The sequence below is a fragment of the Stegodyphus dumicola genome, chromosome 6 (genome assembly GCF_044657685.1).
Source record: "Stegodyphus dumicola isolate Sdum_Otavi_A_Nest chromosome 6, ASM4465768v1".
Taxonomy (NCBI): Eukaryota; Metazoa; Arthropoda; class Arachnida; order Araneae; family Eresidae; genus Stegodyphus; species Stegodyphus dumicola.
Genome location: NC_140773.1, coordinates 100528913 through 100552515, shown reverse-complemented (window position 1 = coordinate 100552515; position 23603 = coordinate 100528913). Strand labels below are relative to the sequence as shown.

The window sequence follows — 23603 nt, the reverse complement described above, 5'->3', positions numbered from 1 at the left end:
ACCTATTATCAGACTTGTGCATTCATTCTGTTACGAACCCGTATGCAAGTAACAATACACTATTCATTTTTACTTAAACCTCTCCAGACTTTCCAACTATTTTGGATAACATATACATATTTCTATTCTTTAACATGTCTTCAGAAATTTTATATCTGTGTCCAGCCAGGTTACAAAATGTAGGCTGTGGAATCAGCAATTAAAAGCAACTTTTCATTGACTGCATTTTGGAAAATTAGCACAACCACTTTGGAGCACCATATCAGCATCTTACAGAAGAAAAAGAATGATGGCTTATGATTGCAAAAACTCAATTATTAAATGCATACATATTTTACGCTTTACTTAAGATATTTATTCGAAAAAAATCAATAAACTTACTTAAAAGCAAGCACTCCCCTTTTGTGGTGGAAATATCATGATGATCACTTTAAGAATATACACTACATGACAATGAAAATGCAACACCATGAATGCATGTTCCAAAGAATATACAAACTGCAGGCTTGACACAGTGCACCGAGTTATACAAATGATGTTAAAATGCATTGCATTATCATGTAACGAGAAATAAGGGGGAAATCTGAAGAATCGACAATAGTTGCACTGCTCTATCAGGCAGAATAACTATTTTGCAAACTGTTTTATATTTCAGAGCAAGTGTTAGTGCAGAGAATGCCAGGATGCTTACAACAGAGGTACTTCCAGCAGACAGACAAGTATAACATGGATATGGTGATCGGACTGAGAAGAGCAAATGGCCTAATCATAGTCAACAAGCAACTACACACATCTACAGTACACCAGCTATGGCAAAAATGGCTGGACGAAAGGAATGTGGCATGTTCCAGGAGTGGCAGTGACATCAGCACACATGGACTGATGCATCGGCAGGCAAGCAGTGATAATCTCGGAGGCTACTTCCATTGACATTTTGTGGCAGGTCCAGAACACTCTTGATGTTCCCATAATGACCAGGATCATTATTTGGCAGTTGGCAACCAGTGACCTACAGGCATGGTGTCCATTAAGAGGCTGCCATTGAGCTAAGAGCAGGATTCTCTGCTGGAGATTGTGTCCCAATAGAGCTGTATGGACTTCATACGGTTGCATAATGCGGCATTAGGTTGCATTTTTTTTTTTTTTTTTGGAAGCACATACCTCATTATCATTATTTCTATAACTAAGATAAGTTGATTGTTTGAGTTGCATAATGTATTGTTTTCTAACAAATCAAGCTTTCTTTAAGAAATTACAGTCATCTTGTAGGAGTCTGGCAAAAATGTTGTGATAGGTCCAATCCTGCCACAGCAGTTGAGTGCCAGAGTGCAGAACAATGTGCTGTCATGGTTTGGGGCATCATTGCCTATGAGAACTGATCATTCAAAATCTATAAACATCGCCAAGCATAATGTTAGCATAAAAGGTTGCCATACTCTTGTTATTCAATTCCTAATATAAAAAACATTTAGACATCGCTGCATGAGTTATTATTGAAGCTGTCATGTATTGATAAACAAGCGGTGATGAAAGCAAAATATAATAAACAATGACTCGCCAGGTCGGTGTCAGGGATATAAAATAAGCGAATGTTTGTATTTGAGATGTATGGCAAGCAGATACTCAGCTATGGAGCCAAATTATTAATCTCATAAATTTATGCTTATGTGATTATTTTTTTATAATGAGGTATTTTATTTAGTGTGTAAGTGAAATTAAGAATTGGAATTTTTAAGTGAAAATCTCCACACGTTTTATTATAGAAGAAAAAATCAAATGCGCATGCATAAAGCATATTAAAAATAAATAAATAAAAGCAGGTACTTTGAGGTACAGATTTTAGATTATTCCGGATAATGGACGTCTGGATTTCAGACTTTGTACTGTATATAAGTACAAGGAAAAGCAATACAACCGTTAAGCAAATCACTTTCATTTATCAAGCTTTAGTCTAAAGTGAACAATCAGTGAGAAGGGTTATCACACATATGTGTTTCACTCACCATTACTCCCCATTAAGCAATCACTGCTTCAGGTTGACAATTGGTCAATGTTGCCTGCAAGCCCATTATATTATCCCTTACTGCTGTAAATTCTAGAAAACCTAATACACATTCTTTGGCATTCATCTTTCTTATAAGAAATGAAAATACTGAGGAAATAATTTTTGTGATTTAACATTTTTGATATTATTTAGGATTATAATCAGTGATGGTGATTTTATAAAATGGCAACTATTTAATTCTGTTGTTGAAAATTTGATCATAATTACCAGCTAATTAAACTGTAATTTTATTAAACAGTCAAAACAATATACGACTGTGAGACAAGATGGACAATAAGAAAAGCAAAAGATATTTAAGAAATATATGCAAAATATCAGTTACTATCTTTACCTTCTTAGGCTAGTAAGGATTGTAAATTGGCCTCCAGGAGAAAGGATGGTGTAACGTCAGAACATCCATGTTGGGTGCAAGGAAAGACAGGTTGTCTTTTAAAATATTTATTTTAAATAAGTATTTTAAAATATTTATTTTAAAAACTTAATAAGGAATTCTTGAATAAATATTAAAATAATTGAATCATTTCAGCAGGGTTGCCACTCAAACAGGAGAATGAAATTCGCTGACTTTTCCAGGTTTTCCAGCTGTGCTAAGAGGTAAATTAATTATTGTATTACTTGTACTGTGTAGCAAATTCACTTAATTATTCAATAAATCCCAGAGGACATTTATTCTTAATTATTCTTGGTACACTTTGTTTGATAATTTTGTTTACTTTCCTAATTAAGAAACTTAATAAAATTTAAGATATATACATTGGATAACAATTGTACATTTTATTTAATTATTAAAGCCCGTCCACACGAGTACGCTCGAAACGTAGCTGATGAACGCGCTTTTACGTTACCAGCGTAAAAGCGTCCAAACGAGTACCCTTGCGAAGAGTGCGTTTAACCAATAGAATTATTTTGCGCAAAAATCACGTGACGCTGTAATATAGCGTCAACAGAGCTGTATCTTATTACTTCGCGTGCTTCTGTATGTTTGCGGCAAGTTGTCCAAATCAGATGATTTTTTTTAATAGCTGAAATTTTACTATTAAGTGCAATTATTAAGCAGAGGCAAAACCGCAAAAAATGGCAAGAATGGGTCCGAAAGATTTATTTATGTTCAAAGAGATTTTAGATTTTTTTTTTTTTTTTACTGCCTCGTTTACGAAAGGAATATCCGGAATTATTAAATTCCTACTATTATCTCCCACTCTCCCTATATCTTGTTCAAATTTTCAGTACATAAAATGCTTTTTATTCATCAAGTTCAAGTACAATATTTTAAACTTGTAGTGAATGACACTTGATGTTAGTTAATACAGCTTTTTCACATATTAAAATTTTTTTAATTTTAAATTTTAAAAAATTCTGTTTGTATTTTTATTTATTTATTTATTTATTTGTATTTTAATTTTTCTTTGTGGACCTAAGTAGGAATTGACTTTTTTTTTTTTTTTTTACTTGTTTTTTAATTACTTCAGGATGAATGAGTATCGACCAGTTTGACAGACTTGCAGATTCTATATTGTATGAAAATTAGGATTTATAAAATTGGTTTGGAATACAGTATATAAAGAGAATTAAATTACTTAATTCTCTTTATATACACCATCCACCATATAATAAAACCAACTTCATATTTTTTTAACTCCCCCTCCCTTGGCCTTTTGTTTTTCTTTTTATTTATTTTTGAATTTAGAATGAGGTTCAAACTTTGTACAGTTTATGAGAAATTATGTGCATGATAAAATATGCAATAAAGTAAAAATAAAGAGAATTTATAGATGATATATGATAAAGAGATGCAGATATATTATTATATAAGGATTTCTATTTGCAATGCACATTTTTAAACTAAATTAAAAACAATAATAATAATGAATAAAATAAGAAATGAAAACAATAATAATAGGTAAAATAAGAATATAATGATTCATGATTAAATATGAGAAACACGTTTCAAAATGAGAAAAACTACTGAATTTATGTATTGGCTACGGGTGAGGTTCGAACTCGCAACCTTTCGCTCCGTAAAGCAGCGCGCTGACCACTCAGCTATCTGTGATAGCAGTACTTGTGAACAATAATGTAACAAGTAGAAGTCGCTGCAAAGGTAATTTAATTAAATCCAATAAATGATTGCTGTATGACACAAGTTGTAACTTTCCTCCAAAATTTCGTAATTGTATTTTATTGAATACTCTTTCACAGTCAACTGCTTTATTTTAGAAGATGTTATATTGCTGAAGTTAGTTTTTGGTGTATTTAATATTGGGATATTTATAGAGCTTTTTATTACACATGATATAGCCAATATTTATAATAATTAAGGATAATTTTGTAAGGCAGAAACTTTGATTTCACAGAAACTGTAATTTATTTAGGTTCCTATTACTTACGGTGTTATTAATAGGTGAAGCATATACTGGTCGGATCATTGCTTTATAAATATACAGTTTTTCCCTTTAATGAGAATTTTAAATTTATACCAATATATACGGTTTGAGAAATCTGAAGAAGGAGTGATTATTTTATTGCTGTATACACTTATGATATTTCTAAACAAAAGCTCATCTCTGTGTGGTTCTGACGCCATATTGAAACGGGTAAGCAAGAAGGTTTTCTGATTATGACACATGATTATTCAGTTTTACGTCTTCTGCGTCATGTGAATTTACGCCGCCGTCAAAAAAGTTGCGTCAACTACGTCGGGAGCGTCCTCGTGTGGACGGGCCTTTACTCATGATCATCACCAGTTCAACATGAGGCTAATTTGGTTCTTATAAATCACAATGCAATGCTAAAAGTTAGTTTAGATTTTAGGTAAATTTAATTTGTGTGAGGTGTCTTCTTAAAAGGCACCTTAACACTTGAAAACACAAATATAATTATAATAGGAGTTGTTTTCTCCACTGAAGATTGAGTTTAGAATCTCCCCAATCTGGAATAAAATAAGGCTTTTTTTGCAGACATTCTGCAGCTAAATGAAAGAAAGAAATCTATTTAATGATATTTTTTTACTAAATTGAGGTATTTTATATTTATTTCGCAGCATACATAAGGAAAAATATGTGCATTAAATTTCGTGATGGCATCATACTGCTAGAATTAATTTCAGGATTTTGCCAGAGAAAATTTCCTGAAATTTGGAAATATTATTTACTAACGATAAATAAATTTAGAGGGAAGAAGCAACATTAAATGATATGAATAGCATAAAAATAAAGATAATTGCTTAAAAATTGAATTAGAATAATCAGCGATATTTTAGCGAATATAGTTATAGCATTACACGGTTAGCCTAGATGACTGATTACCATTTTTTTATTTTACTGCAAAATGACAAGGTATTTATTAAAAAGGAAAAAAAAAAAAAAAAGGATTTTGCGGTAAAATCCTAGTATACGGTACGGCCTTCGCATGATTTTGAAAACTGTCGCCAAGAACAAAATGACTCGTTTACTGCTCATCATCATGTCGCCAAATCCCGCTGTACCATACATGGAGATTATTCTAACCAAAGAATGTCTATGTAAAGAAGAAAAGGTTCCATACACGTAAATGCTATTATGCGGCTAGAAAGTGGAGGGAAAATTTGCCAAGGGATTTGGCGACGGAACCTGGCGGCCAGAATTTTCCTCTCTGCGATGTGTACAGGAAATTGAGAAACACGTGTTAAGAAGAAACGTTCTTTGACAAAAAAGAAAACTACGAAAATCCGTTTTTAAATTATTGCGATAAATCCAAGAAGAAACGTTTTATCAAAGAACATTTTTTCTTGGATTTTTTGCAATAATTTTAAAAACGAATTTTCGTAGTTTTCCTCCCCCCCTCAAAATAACTAATCCCTGAATTAATTTACTTGCGCCAAAAGATATTTTCTTTTCCTTTAGAGTTTAAAGAAATTCTAAACGATATTCATCTTATGAATTCTTGATAACGTGACCTTCAAACTTCGATACCGGTTTCGAGCTTTGGCGACAGATATATCGCGCATGCACAGCTGTTTCCCTCTATGATGGAACGGAGCCACGTATGTTGCAGAGAGGTTTTCTTTCTTTACAATACATATTTTTTGATTATAACCTTCATGGTACCGTATACTAGGATTAAACCCATTTTGTTTTATACGAGAACAGGTATTTTCTTTAGTTCATGCACTGCACATGCGATTCTTGAGGTTACTGGAAACCAAAAGTTGCGGGAAACTTGATTTGCCTTTCTAAAAGACAATCAAATTGGAGCTGCGAAAATTGGCTCTATGCCAGCTGCCCGAATGACACTCATGTGATACACAATTCGCCAAAAAAATGATCCCTTCCGACGTCCGCGCAAAACTTGCATTTTTTGGCGGGATCGTTGTATGAAATTCCCTGACTTTTCCAGATTTTGACTAAAACACTTAAATTTCCTGACTTTTCCCTGAATTTTTTGGTCAATTTCCGAATTCCCTGACTTTTTCCGGTTTTCCAGGTAGCGTGGCAACCCTGTTTCAGACATAATTCATACAATGGCCTCTGATGCGGCAACGATGCTAAAATGTGTCTGCTTTCACTCATTACAGCATCAAAAGCTTTTTACACAAAGCTCTCTCCTCGTTTTGTTAAAAACCTGGAAAGAGAATAATTAGTCTCTTATGACCGGAAACCACCCTAGGGGGTTTCTGCTACACCTTTCTTCAAAGTTCTGCTGTCCATTTTGTCTCTGAACAAAACAGGAAGTTCTCATTAAGCACCTGGAAGTCCGAAGGGTGCATATGTCTGAACATCACAACTCTTACCCTCCCCGGGGGTGGGGGTGGGGTTTCAGAACTCGAATTCCTAGTACCTTACCATAGCAAGTCTTAATAATAAAACTAACTAATAATTATTAGCACTAATACTTTTTTTTTCACAACACTGGGGTAAGTATCAAGGATAAACATAACAAGAACTATATTGAGGCCAGTAAAAAATACATATAATCAACATAATACTGAGAACTAAATTAATTATACACATACAAATAAAGAACATATAATTTTCTGAAAAGTGTAATATGCAATATAGTACATTCCTAAGTTTAATATTAATTATACATCTAGCCAGGCTGAAAAGGGAAACCTTTCAGATTTTTAATTTTCCGTTTGTGATAATCTCTCAACGGTAACCCAACACCTGGATGAGAACTACTACATTTGACATCAAAATAAACATGTACATTTAATTTGGCTTTAAGATCAGAAGAAACTACTTTATTACAAGTTGAATTTACGTCATTGATGAAGTAGCTATATTTAATACCCTTTGACCCTTCAGTATCAGGCACTAGTATAGATAAATGATGAACTGGGGATTCTTCTACTTTCCTTGGTAAATTTACACTACTCGGTGTCTTGGGCAATTCTCCTGCGGAATTTTTAGGCATTTGCAAACCCTTAGAGTCTGGTTGGTATGAAACGTCATTTAGCGTACCTACAGTTTCTTGTTCATGGCGAAACGAAAAGGAAATTCTTAACTTGTACACATTTCCCAAAGAGTTACTGTGATCGTCTAACGTGACTAAGTCACAAAATGGTTTTACAACGTCACTTTTCTTTTGTAGGTCCGTTACAAAAGAAAATTTCATTGTAGGCAGTGACAGTTCATTCACTTTCATTTCAGGCAGAGAGAAATTGGTTTTCTCTATCCTTTGTGTTTTAGACAAGACTTCACCCCTTTTTATAATGAGGGGAGAAACTTCGCTTGAGGGTTCGAGTTCGCCGCGTTCAGACTCCAGCGGACAACTTTTCCCCCTTTCATTCTTTGATTGACTCGGAGCTTGAGTACCTGTTTTCACCTGAAAGAAAAGTTTATCATGTTGATCTACTGCTAACTTTTTGGCAGTTCTGTTCCCTAACAAATAATGGCCAGGGTGCAATTCATTTCGAATGACCGCTGCTTTCGTTGTTACATGGCCAAAAGTTCCTTCTATTGTAACTGTTGAAATTCTCACTTACAACCACGTGATTTGCGCATGCACGCAGCAAAAACTAAAACAGAACTTTTTAACTGAACTTTGAGAACTCGTGATGGAGGTTTGAGTGAAACGTGTAATCCTTCTCTTCTGTGTTATATATATATTTTAGTTTAGTGATGTGATTGTAAATTAAATATCTTATTATCTTAGAAGCCTCTCTTTTTCTGTGAGTAGTGCCTTTGATGAATGAAAATAAAACATTCCCGGATATGCCTTTGGATTAGAAAGAAGATCGATTAAAAGGTAAGCCTTTTTACCTTTTATTTTCTAAGAATGATTATGCTATTAATCATGAACACATTATACATTTTTTGGCATCCCGTGCCACGAATGAAAGCGAATTGTTGATACTTGTTGAATTATTGAATATTAAATAATGACGGAATTCATTGATACATTGAAAAGGAAACGCGCCCACATAAGGGCTGCCGTTACAAAATTAATTGGCCGAATCGAAACTGAATTATCAAAAACAGAAGTGAATGCAGAGGAACTAGAAATTTCCTTAGAACTCTTAAATGAAAAATCGAACGAGTTAAAACAAATAGATGCCGATATAGAAAAATTAATAGACATAAAGGATCTAGACCAGGAATTAAACGGTGTTGACGAATATCGTGAAAGAATAACTACATTTAAATACAAAACTAACAAAAAATTGAAAGAAATTAATATAGAACACCAAAAATTTAGTGTGTTAAGAAGCACTGAACAGTTAAGTGAAAGTATTATAGAAAACGTTAAAATCGAAAGTCATAATGTGAAGCTTCCTAAACTTATGATTCCGAAATTTTATGGCGAGAGCTGCGAATGGCTGACATTTTGGAACACTTTTTCATCAACCATACACCAAAACAAAACGCTTGACGCTATAAGCAAATTGAATTATTTGAAATCCTTTTGGGGAGGTACTGCTTATAACACCATTGATGGTTTCGTTTTAACCGAAGAAAATTATGAAACTTCACTTAAACTCCTCACAGAAAGATTTGGAAATAAAGATGTACTGATAAACGACCATACAGATAAATTACTGAAAATAAGACCTCTAAAGGACTCTAATGACATTCAAAATTTCCGTAAGTTATTCAATTACATACAAAAACATATTCGATGTCTTGAATCATTAAATATGACCTCAGAAACATATGGAGCTTTATTAACACCTATTTTGCTTAAAACATTGCCCGCAGATTTGGTTTTGGAATATAATAAAACATTTTGAAAATCAAATTACGATTTGAATCACCTAGTGGAATTTCTTTCTCAGCAATTAATTGCTCGGGAAAACACAGCTTTGCAATCGAAAAAAGCTACGTCAATTTCTCCCAACCCCCCCCGACAAACAAAACGCGGAAGCAAGCTGTCAACTTGGCATGATAAACGGGTACCAGATGTATCGTCTGCCTCGCAGTTGCTGTCTACAAATGAGAATCAAAATTATAAACATTCGAACTGCATATTTTGCGATTCAGAGCATGAAAGTTCTGAATGTTGGAATGCGAGTCGTTTAACCTTAGATGAAAAAAAGCAAAAATTGCTGAAGCACGGATTCTGTTTTAAATGTTTGAAATGGAACCATATTTCCCGCTTATGCAAAACCAAAGTTAAATGTTCCATATGCGGTAAAGCTCATTTTTCAATAATGTGTAACTCTCATGGAAATAATTCTACAGACATTATTGGGGATGAAAAATGATAAAAAAGACCGTGTTCTGACAAATAAATCTTGCATGCAGTTAGTAAATTTGCAAACTTTAGTAGTAAAACTTCGTGGGGATGGAATCGAAAAATATGTGAGAATTTTAATAGATAGTGGTTCCCAGTGATCCTACATTTCGAAGTATGCAGTTAGTATAATAAATTATAAAACAAGTGTTAAAGAAGAATTAATCCATGGTTTATTCAGAGGAATTGAAAAGAAAGAAACTCGTAGTAAATATTTAATTAGATTGAGTAGTCTTAAAGGTGATTATCACTGTATTTTTCAGGTTTTTGGATCAGGATAAAATATGTACTGACATTCCTCAAATTCGTAGAGATACATATCTTACTGAACTGCGAAAACATGGAATTTATTTAACTGACATGCAGAATAAATCTGTGGATTTGATGTATGAAAAATCACCTTTAGAAATTCATGTTCTTTTAGGTGCAGATGTGGCAGGAAAGCTTCTAACAGGGAAGGTTAGACAACTAAAATGTGGGTTATCATGCGTACACACTAGATTAGGATGGACAATGATGGGGAAAACTGAAAAGCGTGAGTTCTCTGACAGTACGAAAACTGTATTGTCACTTCATGTTAATGATGCTAAAATTTCGGATTTATGGTGTCTTGACTCGTTAGGAATAACGGATCCTGCTACAACCCACATAAGAAAGGAAATTAATGAAATCGCTAAAACATATTTTCGACAGTCATTAAAGAGAGATAGTGAGGGTAGATATCAGGTCTCTCTTCCTTGGTTAGAAGGGCATGAGGTTTTACCTGACAACAGATTATTAGCAGAGAAAAGGTTAAAATCCTGCATCAAAAATCTTCAGTCAAAAAACTGTCTGAAAGAGTATGAAAATATTTTTAACGAATGGGCTGAAGAAGGTATTATAGAATCTGTTGAAGATAAAAAACCGAAAATTGTCATTACCTACCACATAGGGCTGTAATTAAGGAAAGTTCAACCACAAAGATTAGACCTGTGTTCGATGCCTCAGCGAAGGAAAGGAATGGTGTGTCCTTAAATGACTGTTTAGAAAAGAGCCCAAAGTATCTGGAATTAATATCGAGTATTTTAAACAGATTTCGCCTAGGTAAATACGGGGTTATCTCAGATATACTTTCGCCTAGGTAAATACGGGGATATCTCAGATATACGGGGTTATCTCAGATATATATATCTGAGATATATGCCTATCTCAGATAGGCAACCTTTTTGCAAATAGGTGTCTGTCCTCGAGATAGAGACTTTCTTAGATTTCTTTGGTGGGAAGAAGGAGATTCTGAGAAATTGAAAATATATCAACATAAGCGCGTTGTGTTTGGCGTTAATTCCAGTCCTTTTTTTCTCGCCGCCACACTGAATTATCATCTCGAGAATGTTCCTGAACATCAACAAGAGGTAGCTAAAAAATTAAGTGAATCAATGTACATCGACAATTGTGTGGCCAGCGTTGATACTATTGAAGAACTAAACACTTTCATTAATGTGTCGAAGGAAATTATGTCGACTGCTAAATTTCATTTAAGGGGATGGTGTTACAATGAACCTAGCGGTGAAACTTTAAAAGAAAATCCCTGAAATGAAGACTCCGATAAAACCGTATCAGTTCTGGGGTTGAAATGGAATTTATCAAGTGACACTTTGTCCTGTGACTTTAAAGATAGTTCTGTGAAACAGCCTGTGAGCAAAAGGAATATATTGTCAATAGTACACAGGATTTTTGACTCGCTTGGGTTTACAGCTCCTGTTACTCCGATTCCTAAGCTAATGCTTCAAGAATGCTGGAAACAGAAGATTTCATGGGATAACAATTTACCTAAAAGCATTTCTGACAAATTCGAAAGTTGGAAAACTAAATTGCACAATTTGGAAGAAATAGCCCAGAAGAATTTTTGCTGACTCCGAAAGAATTTCCGATTTATCTTTACACGTGTTTTGTGACGCGAGTAAATCTGCTTATGCCACATGCATATTTATGCGAAGCTGTAATGAAAATTCCGTTACATGTTAGCTCATCTCAGCTCGATCCAGAATGGCACCTATCAAGCCGATTTCCATACCACGACTAGAGCTCTTAGCTTGTATGATTGGTGCTAGACTGGCACATCATGTTCAGGAAGATTTGAGACTAGAAAGCTTGCCTATTTATTATTGGAGTGATTCTATGGATGCATTTTTTTGGATAAAGAAGAATGAAAACTGGGCCGTTTTCGTTCACAATAGAGTGAAAGAAATCCATACTCTAAGTAATCCAAACGACTGGAATTATATTCCTGGAACGCTAAATTCAGCGAACCTCCCTTCTCGAGGATGCAGTCCGGAAACCTTAGTCAAATCGAAATGGTGGGAGGGTCCCGATTGGTTGAGAAATGATCCAGAAAAATGGCCTACCTCTGAAATTGTACCGAATTTTGACATTATAAATGCTGAAAGAAAGAAGACAATAATTTCTGCAGTTAATTCGAATGCTATGACTGAAGTTAATTTTGATAAGATTTCTTCGTACAATACCATTCTAAAGATAATATCTTCGATCTTCCATTTTGTTAAAAATGTCCTAATGAAAGAACTTTTGAAACAATTACAGCAAAGAAATTAAAGGAGCCGAATTAACTCTTTTGAGATTAGTGCAGAGTGAATCATTTTCTGGATTAGATGACAAAAGATTACGTGTACTTCAACCAATGATTGGTTCTAATGGAATCCTTAGGGTTAAAACCAGAATTCTGAGAAGAGATGATACAGAAAATTTTCGATTTCCTATTATTCTTCCTTCAGATCATCCTACTGTAGTAAAATTAATTAGAGCTAAACATGAAATGAACAATCATGCAGGAGTACAATTTTTTATATCCACTTTACGAGAACAATATTGGATTTTGAAAACACGAAAGACTGTCAAGAAAGTCATAAGAAGCTGTGTTGTATGTCAAAGGTTTGATACTAGTTCTTCGAAAACACCCATTGCTCCTCTCCCTGAAGATCGAGTAAGAGAAGCAGCAGTCTTTGAGGTTGTAGGCGTTGACTTGACTGGACCGTTGATATTGAAGGGAAATCAAAACTCATGGATAGTGATTTTTACCTGTGCTGTTTTTCGCGCAGTACATTTGGAATTGATTTTCTCGCTATCAACTGAGTTTTCTGCAAGCACTGAGACGTTTCATTGCTAAACGTGGAAGACCCCACACCATCTATTCCGAAAATGGAACGAATTTCAAAGGAAGTGATAGATTATTCAAAAGCTTAAATTGGGATAAAATCTTAGAAGAAGCTAGTATCCACAGGATCACATGGAAATTTCTTCCGCCATCAGCTCCCTGGTGGGGAGGATGGTGGGAGCGATTAATAGGAGTCCTGAAAAGAATCCTTCACAAAATTTTAGGACGATCATCTCTGAATCATAAAGAAATGATAACAATTTTGTGTGACTGTAAAGCAATAATGAATAATCGTCCATTGACGTATATCTCGGAAGATGTTGAAGGTTTATCTCCGATCACACTTTCCATGTTTCTCCATGAGATTCGACAAATTGGAGTTCCTGATCTGGATAATATAGATGCGAAATCTTTAAACAAAAGGCTTATTTATCGACAAAAACTTTTACAAGATCTACGTAAAAGATTTTGAATCGAATATCTCGGACAGTTACGGCAAAATTATGAACATGTAAAAGCTTCACAACCTCTGAAAAAAGGAGATCTTGTTTTAGTGCCCAATGATAATAAGAAGCAAACAGACTGGTTATTGGCGAAAGTAACCTAGATTTTCAAATCTCGGGATGGACATGTGCGTTTAGTTAAGGTCAAGACTAAGCTTGGAGAAGTTTTGCGACCAACCAAGCGTTTGTATCCTTTGGAGATAACATCATCAGACGAACAGTCTAGATTTAGAAATGTGGCAAGCAGCTCTTCTGATGAACAAGAGACTTACTGTGATCCTGATATTCGTAATGACATGCCTCAAGATCTTAATAGCGAAAAATTCCATCGATGACTACAAGAAGTGGTCGAATGGTAAAGCCTGTTCAAAGGTTACAGTTTTAAATTTGATTTTTCAGCAAATTTAAAGGTGGGAGTATGTTGAAACTTTCACCGACAACCACGTGATTTGCGCATGCGCGCAGCAAAAAATAAAACAGAACTTTTTAACTGAACTTTGAGAACTCGTGATGGACGTTTGAGGGAAACATGTAATCCTTCTCTTCTGTGTTATATATATATTTTAGTTTAGTGATGTGATTGTAAATTAAATATCTTATTATCTTAGATGCCTCTCTTTTTCCGTGAGTAATGCCTTTGATGAATGAAAATAAAACACTCCCGGATACGCCTTTGGATTAGAAAGAAGATCCATTAAAAGGTAAGCCTTTTTACCTTTTATTTTCTAAGAATGATCATGCTATTAATCATGAACACATTATACAATAACGTTTGCTAAGGGTAAACAAATTAGGGCCTTTTTAAACGGTGTTTTACCCAAACAGTCTCATCGAAGGAGTGAAATATTTCTTGTAAATTATGTCAATGCATGACCCGGTATCTCTCAAAACTGGAAGATCAAAACCATTCACTTTAGCCATCGTTAGATACGGGTCTAAACAATCTTCTTCAATCTCCTGGATCCTATTTACAATAAGCGGAGTTTTGATATCCCTTTTAACTTCCGGACACTGAGGCCTTAAGTGTTTGGTTGAACCACATGAATAACACTTAAGCGGTCTTCTCACATCAAATTGACGCTCATTCTGATTCCGGAGATGTTCCTTTCTGTCAGAGGCGTATCTATCTTTCCCTCCAGACTGGTGATACTTTTGCGAATCTCTTGAATTTAAATGACTTTTATTTCCCTGTTGTGACTCAGAACTATGAACAGGAGATATCTTCTTCCGGGTTTCACGTACGTTTTCATACTCTTCTATATCTGCTAATTTATCTGGAGTCGTTATCTTTGACCATTCATCAATAAAGTGCTGCCACACTTCGACATTTACATGGTGCTTCATTTGGTCCGTTATCATGAGATCCTTTAAAAGTTGAAAATCGGTAAATTCCAAACCTGCAATCCATTCTTCAAAATAATTCCTTAATTTAAAGGCAAAATCTCTCCAAGTGGTTCGAGTGTTTTTCTGGGATTCTGTAAATTTGATACGAAATTTTTCTGGACTAAGCTTAAACCTTTTAAGCAATATCCTCTTTTACGTAATCGTAGTCATAAGCCTGCTGCTCTGGTTTTCGCATGATCAGCTGAACTATGCCAGTTGGCAAAATTGTCAATAAAACCGAAACCCATTCTGATTCGTGAAGATTCACACGCTTTGCTTGGCGCTCAAACATGACTAGATACAAACTAATGTTTTGGAATCAACAATAATAAATTTATTATTGATTCCAATTAAAATAATCAAATTTTGGAATCATTTTTTTAATCTTTTTTTTTTTTTTTTTTTAAATCGTAACAGCTTTTCTTAAGTCCATTTTCTTCATTAACAAAATTTACAAAGTCATTTCCATTAGCAGCTAGTAATCTTAACTTCGATAATTCAAATTTCACTTCTTCTCTTCTAATTCAATCTTGCCTCTATTCTTCTTCTCTCCTAATTCTTTCATGCCTCTCTTCTTCGTCTCTCCTAATTCTTTCATGCTCCTTTTTTTCTTTCTCAAGCCTCGATGAAGTAACATTTTCTAACAGGCCTTTCACTAGTTCCTCCTCATAGGATTCATTTTCCATAATCAGCTGTCTTAAATCCAATATCCTAAGTTCAGGGCTAAGTTTTTCCCCTAACTCTTCAGCCAAGGATTTAAGATCCTCTTTCCTAACTTTTGGAAGAATGCCATGATATGAACAAAATTATGCTAACAACCTAACAAATTTAGTTCCCTCACACTACATATAGATAAAATTGATTTAAACAAATATCATTTTCACAAAGAGAGATTAAAATTGAACCCTTTTTTTTTTCACAACATATTCTATGGATTTAAACACAAATGCAAACATTTTACATCATAATATGCACATTATGCGTTCAAATAAAAATTTGTCTACTTGAGGACTTATGATACTACAGATAATATTACCTCTTAAAAGCTTTAAATTCAGTTGTGTTAAACTCAATTGCTTATGATAATACAATATACTTTCATCAAAATTTGAGATATATTAAAATATGCGTTCAAAGGATAATTTAAAAAAAAACATATATCTACATACTCATAACTAAACATTAATATGACAACAGTTTAAATGAAAGATACTGGGGATTTCTAGCCTTCCCCTTTTTACTCGTCCAATAGAAATTATTTTAGTTCTTACACAACTAATGTTTTACACACCTTAACTGAAAATTCTAATATTTATAATATTCAAGATGTCTTAGAAATGAATGTTAGAATGCCATCTATCCTTAGAACCTTCAAAGTTACAGTAATTCTTCTCCTTTACACATTCAATTATATAAGCTTAATTTGAGCATAACACATTAACATTTCAGATATTAAAAAATCTATTAACACAGATTTAAATTCTAAAATTTATACTTCCTTATTGTAACAGAAAATCCAAACAGCACATTTCTTTAAACTTTACAGAAAACAAAGTTGATTTAAAACAGTTATGTGAACTTATATACTAAATTACAGAAATAAATTAAATTACTTTACTGCCTCAATATAAAAATCCAAGGTACTTACCCATCTGGATTGCAGACACCTTATCACTACACTACACATTCACAATAATCTGATGATCTTTGGGAAAAGAACACACTGCACTGAACACCATACAATGCACTGCACTAATTTTCTCAGGTACAAAGATGTTCGCACAACTATCACTTTTTTTTCTCACTTCACTGCACCTTCACAATGATCTGATGATCTTTGGCAAGAACACACTGCACTGAACACACACTGCAATAAATTTCTCAGGCACAACGATGATCACACGCGTATCACTTTTTCACTGCACTACACATTCTCAATGATCTGATGATCTTCGGACAAGGCTTGTCCGCACACTTCTGCACTAATTTTTCTCGAACACAAGATGATCGTACAATTTATGCTGCTGAAGATGAGCAGTATTCAGAAGACTGTCGTTCCTTTTTATCTGGACTGTTGTCCGAGCTGTAAATCACTTTTCCGAACTGATGTTTGTAACTTTTGGTGCTGCACTTCAGAACCTGACAGTCTGTAATATCTGCAAAACACTGATGATGTTCGGACAATGGCTGTCCCACAATTTTGAGGTGAATTTTCAGAGCCTGACGATTTGTAATTTCTGCATGGATTTTCTCATCTGAACCGCTGCCACCCTTTTAATAAAGCTGTAACGTCAGAACACCCATGTTGGGTACAAGGAAAAAGAGGTTGTCTTTTAAAATATTTATAAGAAATTCTTGAATAAATATTAAAATAATTGAATCATTTCAACCATAATTCATACAAAGGCCACTGACGTGGCAACGACGCTAAAATGCATCTGCTTTCACTCGTTTACAGCATCAAAAGCTTTTACACAAAGCCCTCTCTTCATTTTTGTTACAACCTGAAAAAGAAACTTAATTAGTCCCTTATGTCCAGAACCACCTCAGGGGGTTTCTGCTACACCTTTCTTCAAAGATCTGCTGTCCATTTTGTCTCTGAACAAAACAGGAAGTTCTCATTAAGGACCTGGAAGTCCGAGGGTGCATATGTCTAAATGTCACAATGGTTATCAACACATAACATTTAGTATTTATGAGAATTAGATGTACACAGATATTTTACAAGCCTAGTTAGCTGTCAAATTTTGATAAAATACCGTAAATTAATATGAATATCATGGTGAAATATAAGATATTACAATAAACAAACATGTTTTGAACTTGATGCTTCCCCCCCCTTGAAAACATTAAAAAATGAAGGACTTGTGTCAGCCTCAAAAATAAGTTTTATTTAAAATCTATGTTAATCTAAGTTTTTTTTTTTTTTTTTTTTTTTTTTTTTTTTTTTTTTTGTTTTGTTTTGTTTGTTTGTTTGTTAATATACATTTTATATTAAAGTGCTTCCCTTTCATACACAATACATCTTTTTGATGCTCATAACAGTTGCTCAAATAAAGACGTACTTACCATGTCATTCAGAAGAACGATATATCTACCATCTTGAGTACATACTGCTTTCAATATATGACCATCAACTAATAAAAGAAGCAAAACTTCATTTTAAATAACTATTTTAGATTCATATGTTGACACCAGAATGAGAACAAAATTTCACACTCTAATAAATAAATTGTGAAATACTCATAGTTCTAAAAACAAAATTTTATACATGTCAGAAAATAAACAACCTCTCTTAAGAAAACAGATTTCATTCAAAAGCACAGAGATTTTAAACAAGATTTCCAGGAAAGGAACTTACAAGAGACATCAAGCAAGACAGAAAATTCCTGCTCCTGTGGACAGAATTCCCAATCAGCCTAAAACAAAGCAAGCACTTAAAATAAAAAAACATTAAAAAGAACAGTGATATTAAAATTAAATAAATTAAGAAAAATATACTTAAAAATGTATTAATATTGTTAAGAAATATATTACAAAATTATTTAATAATGATATTAAAATTAAGAAATTAATTTGCTACTTATAATCTGCTTCTGATTTGATTGATCTGAAAAGTTCGGCTTTTCAATTTAAATATAAATTTTCAAAAAAACAACATAAAAAAGCACATGGCCAAATAACTAAAGAAAGACTTATCAGTATTTATGTACTTCCCATCTATTATTTGAACACACAAAAACCAAACAGTATGATTTAATATTAATAATGGATAAGCATGGCATTACTTACAGACTCATCAGATCTTTGTTTTCATTTTATGTAACCCCATTAATGCTTAATAAGCCAGCATGGAAGCTGTTTCACAGTTGTTTTGAATTATTAGAACAAAATTCAAAATTAATAAATTAATCTGTAAAACAATTACTAAACAATTAATAAATTACAAGCTCCAAAATTTGAAAAGTTTTTTAAGTAGTAGTCACCAATATATAATTTTATAGATTTTGATACTACTGTGCATGTTTAAAACCTCGTTTAACAAAATGGTATTATCAAAAGTCGTTAATTCGGACACCCATAATCCAGAATTATCTATAATCCGGACTTCAAAGCTAAAATCTTTCTGCGCATGCGCCGTGTTGACGCATGCGCATAGGCGTTTTACGCGTGCGCGCAAGACATTTACGACTGCGCATATGTGTCTGCGCAAGCACAGAATACGTTTTCGCGTGCGCGTTTAATGTATAACGGACGGTATAAGCGAAAATTATCTAATTATCTATTTCAGTTAATGTTGATGATTGTGTTGTTCCTTAATCTTCGAATTGGATCCGGCTTATTATTTTTTGCAGACTGTAAGAGCAATTTTATAAAAGTAAGCTTAAACTTTCGATTATGTCAAATAGAATTTCCTATGCTGGAGCTCCCAAAGGATCTAGAAAACGAAAGTATGTTTCGATGTCCATCAAACAAAAAACGAATTGCTACAAAAAATGGATAAAGGCATATCCTTTGTTTATCTAACCATTCCGAAATCTGTTTATCAATTTCACGCTGCTCTGCGCGGGGGGGGGGGACGTTGCAGCGCACAATGAACTGGAAGTTGATCTGTCAGCACTATCATTATCTTCAGGGCAGATGTTTTTATTTTATTCGGCTCATAATTCCTTACTAAATGTAGTATTTAATCTCGACGTACTCCGTCTTTGATATGATTTAAATCAAATTCCTCGTCATTATAAATATCACGAATACAAGTCAAATAGTTTTCTGGTTGCAATTTTCTAATTTCAGCTATGCGTAAGGTACGCATGCACGCGTTGAAAGAAATGTTTAATAAAGTAAACAAATAAATATTAGGCTTCTTTTTTTGTAAATTTTTATACCTTTTAGATCATAATTGCTCATTATTTTATAAATTACCGTTTCATATTTTTAATTTTATAATTTCTGCATGACATGTTACCAGATTTAAACTGAAGATCTATAATCTGGAAAAATCGATAATCCGGAATCGCCGAAGTCCCGACGAGTCCGGATTAAAGACTTTTGACTGTAATAATAACACTGCAAAAAAACACATCCCCACTTGAATTCATAGTTAGGCCAATTTATTTAGCACCAAGTTCATCAAGACTATTTTGTTACTATTTTAAAAGCCATTATGAGATTTTGGCAGCCAGAATGACTACAGTAAGTATCAGTAAATTTGGCAGATAACCTTAAAGCTTGTGCTCATACCTATTTAAGATTTTATATGATGCATTTGTAACTTATATATGTTCATTATATATCTAAATACAGAGTGAACTGTGATTATTTAACTAAATAAAAAGCCAATTATTCTCCCGAAAATCCTCCTGGAATAATTGGCACAAATTTGGCAGGATTTCTACCACCTTTTATATCAATTGAAAATATTTAAGTAAACCTTGTACAAAAAAATGGAGGAACAATTCTACTCGTATATCTCCTGTTCTACAAGGTTAATTAATCAAATTTAACTTCTGTTTTTCATGCCTTCAAAGCATGATATGTATTAGATTTATATATAGCATCATTCTAATATAGATATTTTGACACAAAATCAGACATTTTCTAAAATAGCATACCAATTTTTTTCTATTCACCCCTTGGGGGAAATTTCACAATTTCAGGGAGGAGGCAATTTTGTCAGTATTTTATATAGATGATAATTTAGCAATTTCAGTTTATGAATATAAGAAGCTACTTTTATTCAAGTTTTGATATTTATAAACATTTGGTATATTTTTGTCATTGAATTTATAAAACACATTTAAAAAAATAATCTATATCTAAATAAAAGTATACAGTCAAAAGTCTAATCCGGACTCGTCGGGACTTCGGCGATTCCAGATTATCGGTTTTTCCGTATTATAGATCATCAGTTTAAATCTGGTAAGATGGCAAGCAGAAATTATAAAATTAAAAATATGAAACAGTAATTTATGAAATAAAGAGCAATTATGATCTAAAGAGTATCAAAATTTACAAAAAAAAAGAAGCTTAATATTTATTTGTTTACTTTATTAAACATTTCTTTAAATGCACGCATGCGTAAAGCATTCATTACGCATAGTTGAAATTAGAAAATTGCAACCAGAAAACTATTTGATGTGTATTTGTGATATTTATAATGATGAGGAAATTGATTTAAATTATATCGGAGTACATCGAGATGAAACACTACATTTAGTGAGAAATTAAGCCAAATAAAATAAAAACATCTGCCCTGAAGATGAGGCTAGTGCTGACAGATCAACTTCCAGTTCATTGCGTGCCGCAATGTCCCCCCCCCCCACAGGCCATCGTGAAATTGATAAACAGATTTCGGAATGGTTAGAGAAACAAATCACCTCTCTATCACTTTCTTCATGTCTTTATCCATTTTTTGCAGCAATTCCACTTTTTGTTTAATGGACATCGAAACATGCTTTTGCTTTGTAGATCCTTTGGCAGCTCCAGAATTGGAAACACTTTTTGACATAATCGAAAGTTCAAGCTTACTTTTATAAAATTGCTCTAACAGTCTGCAAAAAATAATAAGCCGGATCCAATTAGAAGATTAAGGAACAACACAATCTGCAACATTAACTGAAATAGATAATTAGATAATTTTAGCCTAGCTTATACTGTCCGTTATACATTAAACGCGCATGCGTAAATGCATATGTGCATGTGTATAGGTATTATGTGTTTATGCATACGCAGAAAGTTTGTAGCTTTGAGGTCCGGATTATAGATCATTCCCGATTATGGACGTCCAGATTAAAGACTTTCGACATTATATGTATTTTTCGACTTTGAGAGTAGAGGGAGGGTGGGAATGATCATCTAACAATGGCAAAAGGGGTGCTTGGGGAAAAGCAGGTTGAGAAACACTGGTATAGAATCTTTAATGCAGGATTTAAGTGCATTCTCTATTATTTTTTTGTGAATATTTCAAAATTGGCATAGAAATCATCCAAAGAGGAGGATGATATCTCAAAAGTTCATTTCTGAAAAAGATATAACCAATAACAAAGCAAGTACCAGTTCTTACTAAAACCATTGCATGGTGCCGTTTTAGTTATATAACATTCTATAGTTTTATTCAAGCTTGATAAAATTCTGCACAATTCACCTTAAACCAAAATAAGTGAAGAAATCCGTGTCTATATGAGATTTAAAAAAAAAAAATACATCCATCCAATGAAGCCTCTTAACTTTGTTTAAAAAGCTAGTTAATATATGCCAAAACCTTCCAAAACTGGCATGACTAAATACACTAGAAGATTTAGAAATATTAAAAAACAATGATAACACATCAAATTAAATCATCAGAGGTTAGTACAGAAAAGATAGAATAAGACTGCCATCTAATCACATCTCATCGTAATTTGAATTCACCGAGCAAAAGCAGGTCACTAAAGTCTACAACTTCTGTGTCAGACTTCCTTGTGTAAAAGATCAAGGTCATTTGATATTATTAATATGGATCTTTTTCTACTGGCATAACAGTCTAAAGCAGGCCATGCATTTAGCTCTAATGAGGTATTTCAGTTTGGAACAAATTACTAGCACAGAAGTAGCTTGGGCTTGCTTGCATTACCTTTAACACTCCAAGGGTTACGGATGTAAAATTCCCCATAGAAGGATGGCATGTCAATTTGCCACACATGAAATGTTCTGATGGCTCCTGGCAGACATAATTTAAGTTGGATGTATACTGGAAGAAAAGGAGTCAAAGTGAAAAGGTTATTTTGGAATTATGATCACGAAAGTACGACTTATTTATAATATTTCGGGGTATTTTCAAGGCTAAACTTGCTTTAAGAAGTTAAGATATTTATGATTTGCTATTTTCTTCACAGGTCTCTGGGATTTACTGAATAGTGAAATCGAAGATATCAGCTTTCTTAAAATTTACAAACTGCAGCAGAAAATTCAAAACTATGCCAGTTCCTGTACAATGAAATTACACATTAGTAAAAAAAAATTACAGTGGAAGTGTATATATACTATATATAATAAAAATTAATAGATGGAAATTATTTAAAAGTAAACTGAATCTTATTTACTAAAACAATGCAAATTATTTACCTTTAGCAAGACCTTTGTCATAGTTAGCAAGCAGCAAATGAATTATTCATAATAACTACATCATCAGTTAAGTTACCTTAATGTTCACTAAGACAAAATCTGAGCACCCAATTTTGAAATATTTTGTGTCTTTAAAACTAATAAATAACTTGAAATTTCATTCATGAACGTTTAGCATAGCGTTTTGTAATCTTTGTTCCTCTTAGATTTCCAAAAAAGACTAAAATTAAATTAAAATTAATTGCACTATAGCTAAAAATCTGAATGCTTGAAAATTATACATGGCTATCCTCTATCACACTTTCTCCTAAGATTGATATTTTATGAAATTCCTTATCAGTTGCCCTGCCTACAGACTTCTCAATGCACTCCTTCTAGTCTTAGCAACAAAAGAGAGATTTAGAGCAACATGACTCCTTATCAGCATGCATCCAAACACAGAACAACTATTAATGAATTTATAGGTTCATCCATCTCATTAATGTAAACACCACCACTTATTTAATTTTTATTTACTTAATTTAATTTTGATTAAATAATACCATTTATTTTATTTAAATTTATTTTATTTTATTTTTATTTAATTTTTAGATAATGAGATACTAAATATTATCTAAACTCTAATATCAAAATATATCCTTGAATTATTAAAGACAAATATAAATTTCCCTCTGTTAACTTA

At 33.2% G+C, this 23603-nt stretch overlaps 1 protein-coding gene across 2 annotated transcripts in view; it reads right to left on the bottom strand.

Moving 5' to 3' along the window:
- rod (kinetochore component rough deal) overlaps positions 1-23603 on the bottom strand; it is a 328458-nt gene that overhangs the window by 249987 nt on the left and 54868 nt on the right. For both annotated transcript variants that reach the window (XR_015041682.1, XM_085818707.1), the window contains exons 9-10: positions 18177-18234; positions 17885-17952 (exon numbers count right to left, since the gene is read on the bottom strand). Coding sequence is in view for 1 of the 2 variants with exons in the window: in XM_085818707.1 (XP_085674833.1) it covers positions 17885-17952; positions 18177-18234 (126 nt within the window). In the remaining variant the exon portion in view is untranslated. The remainder of the gene's footprint in view (positions 1-17884; positions 17953-18176; positions 18235-23603) is intronic.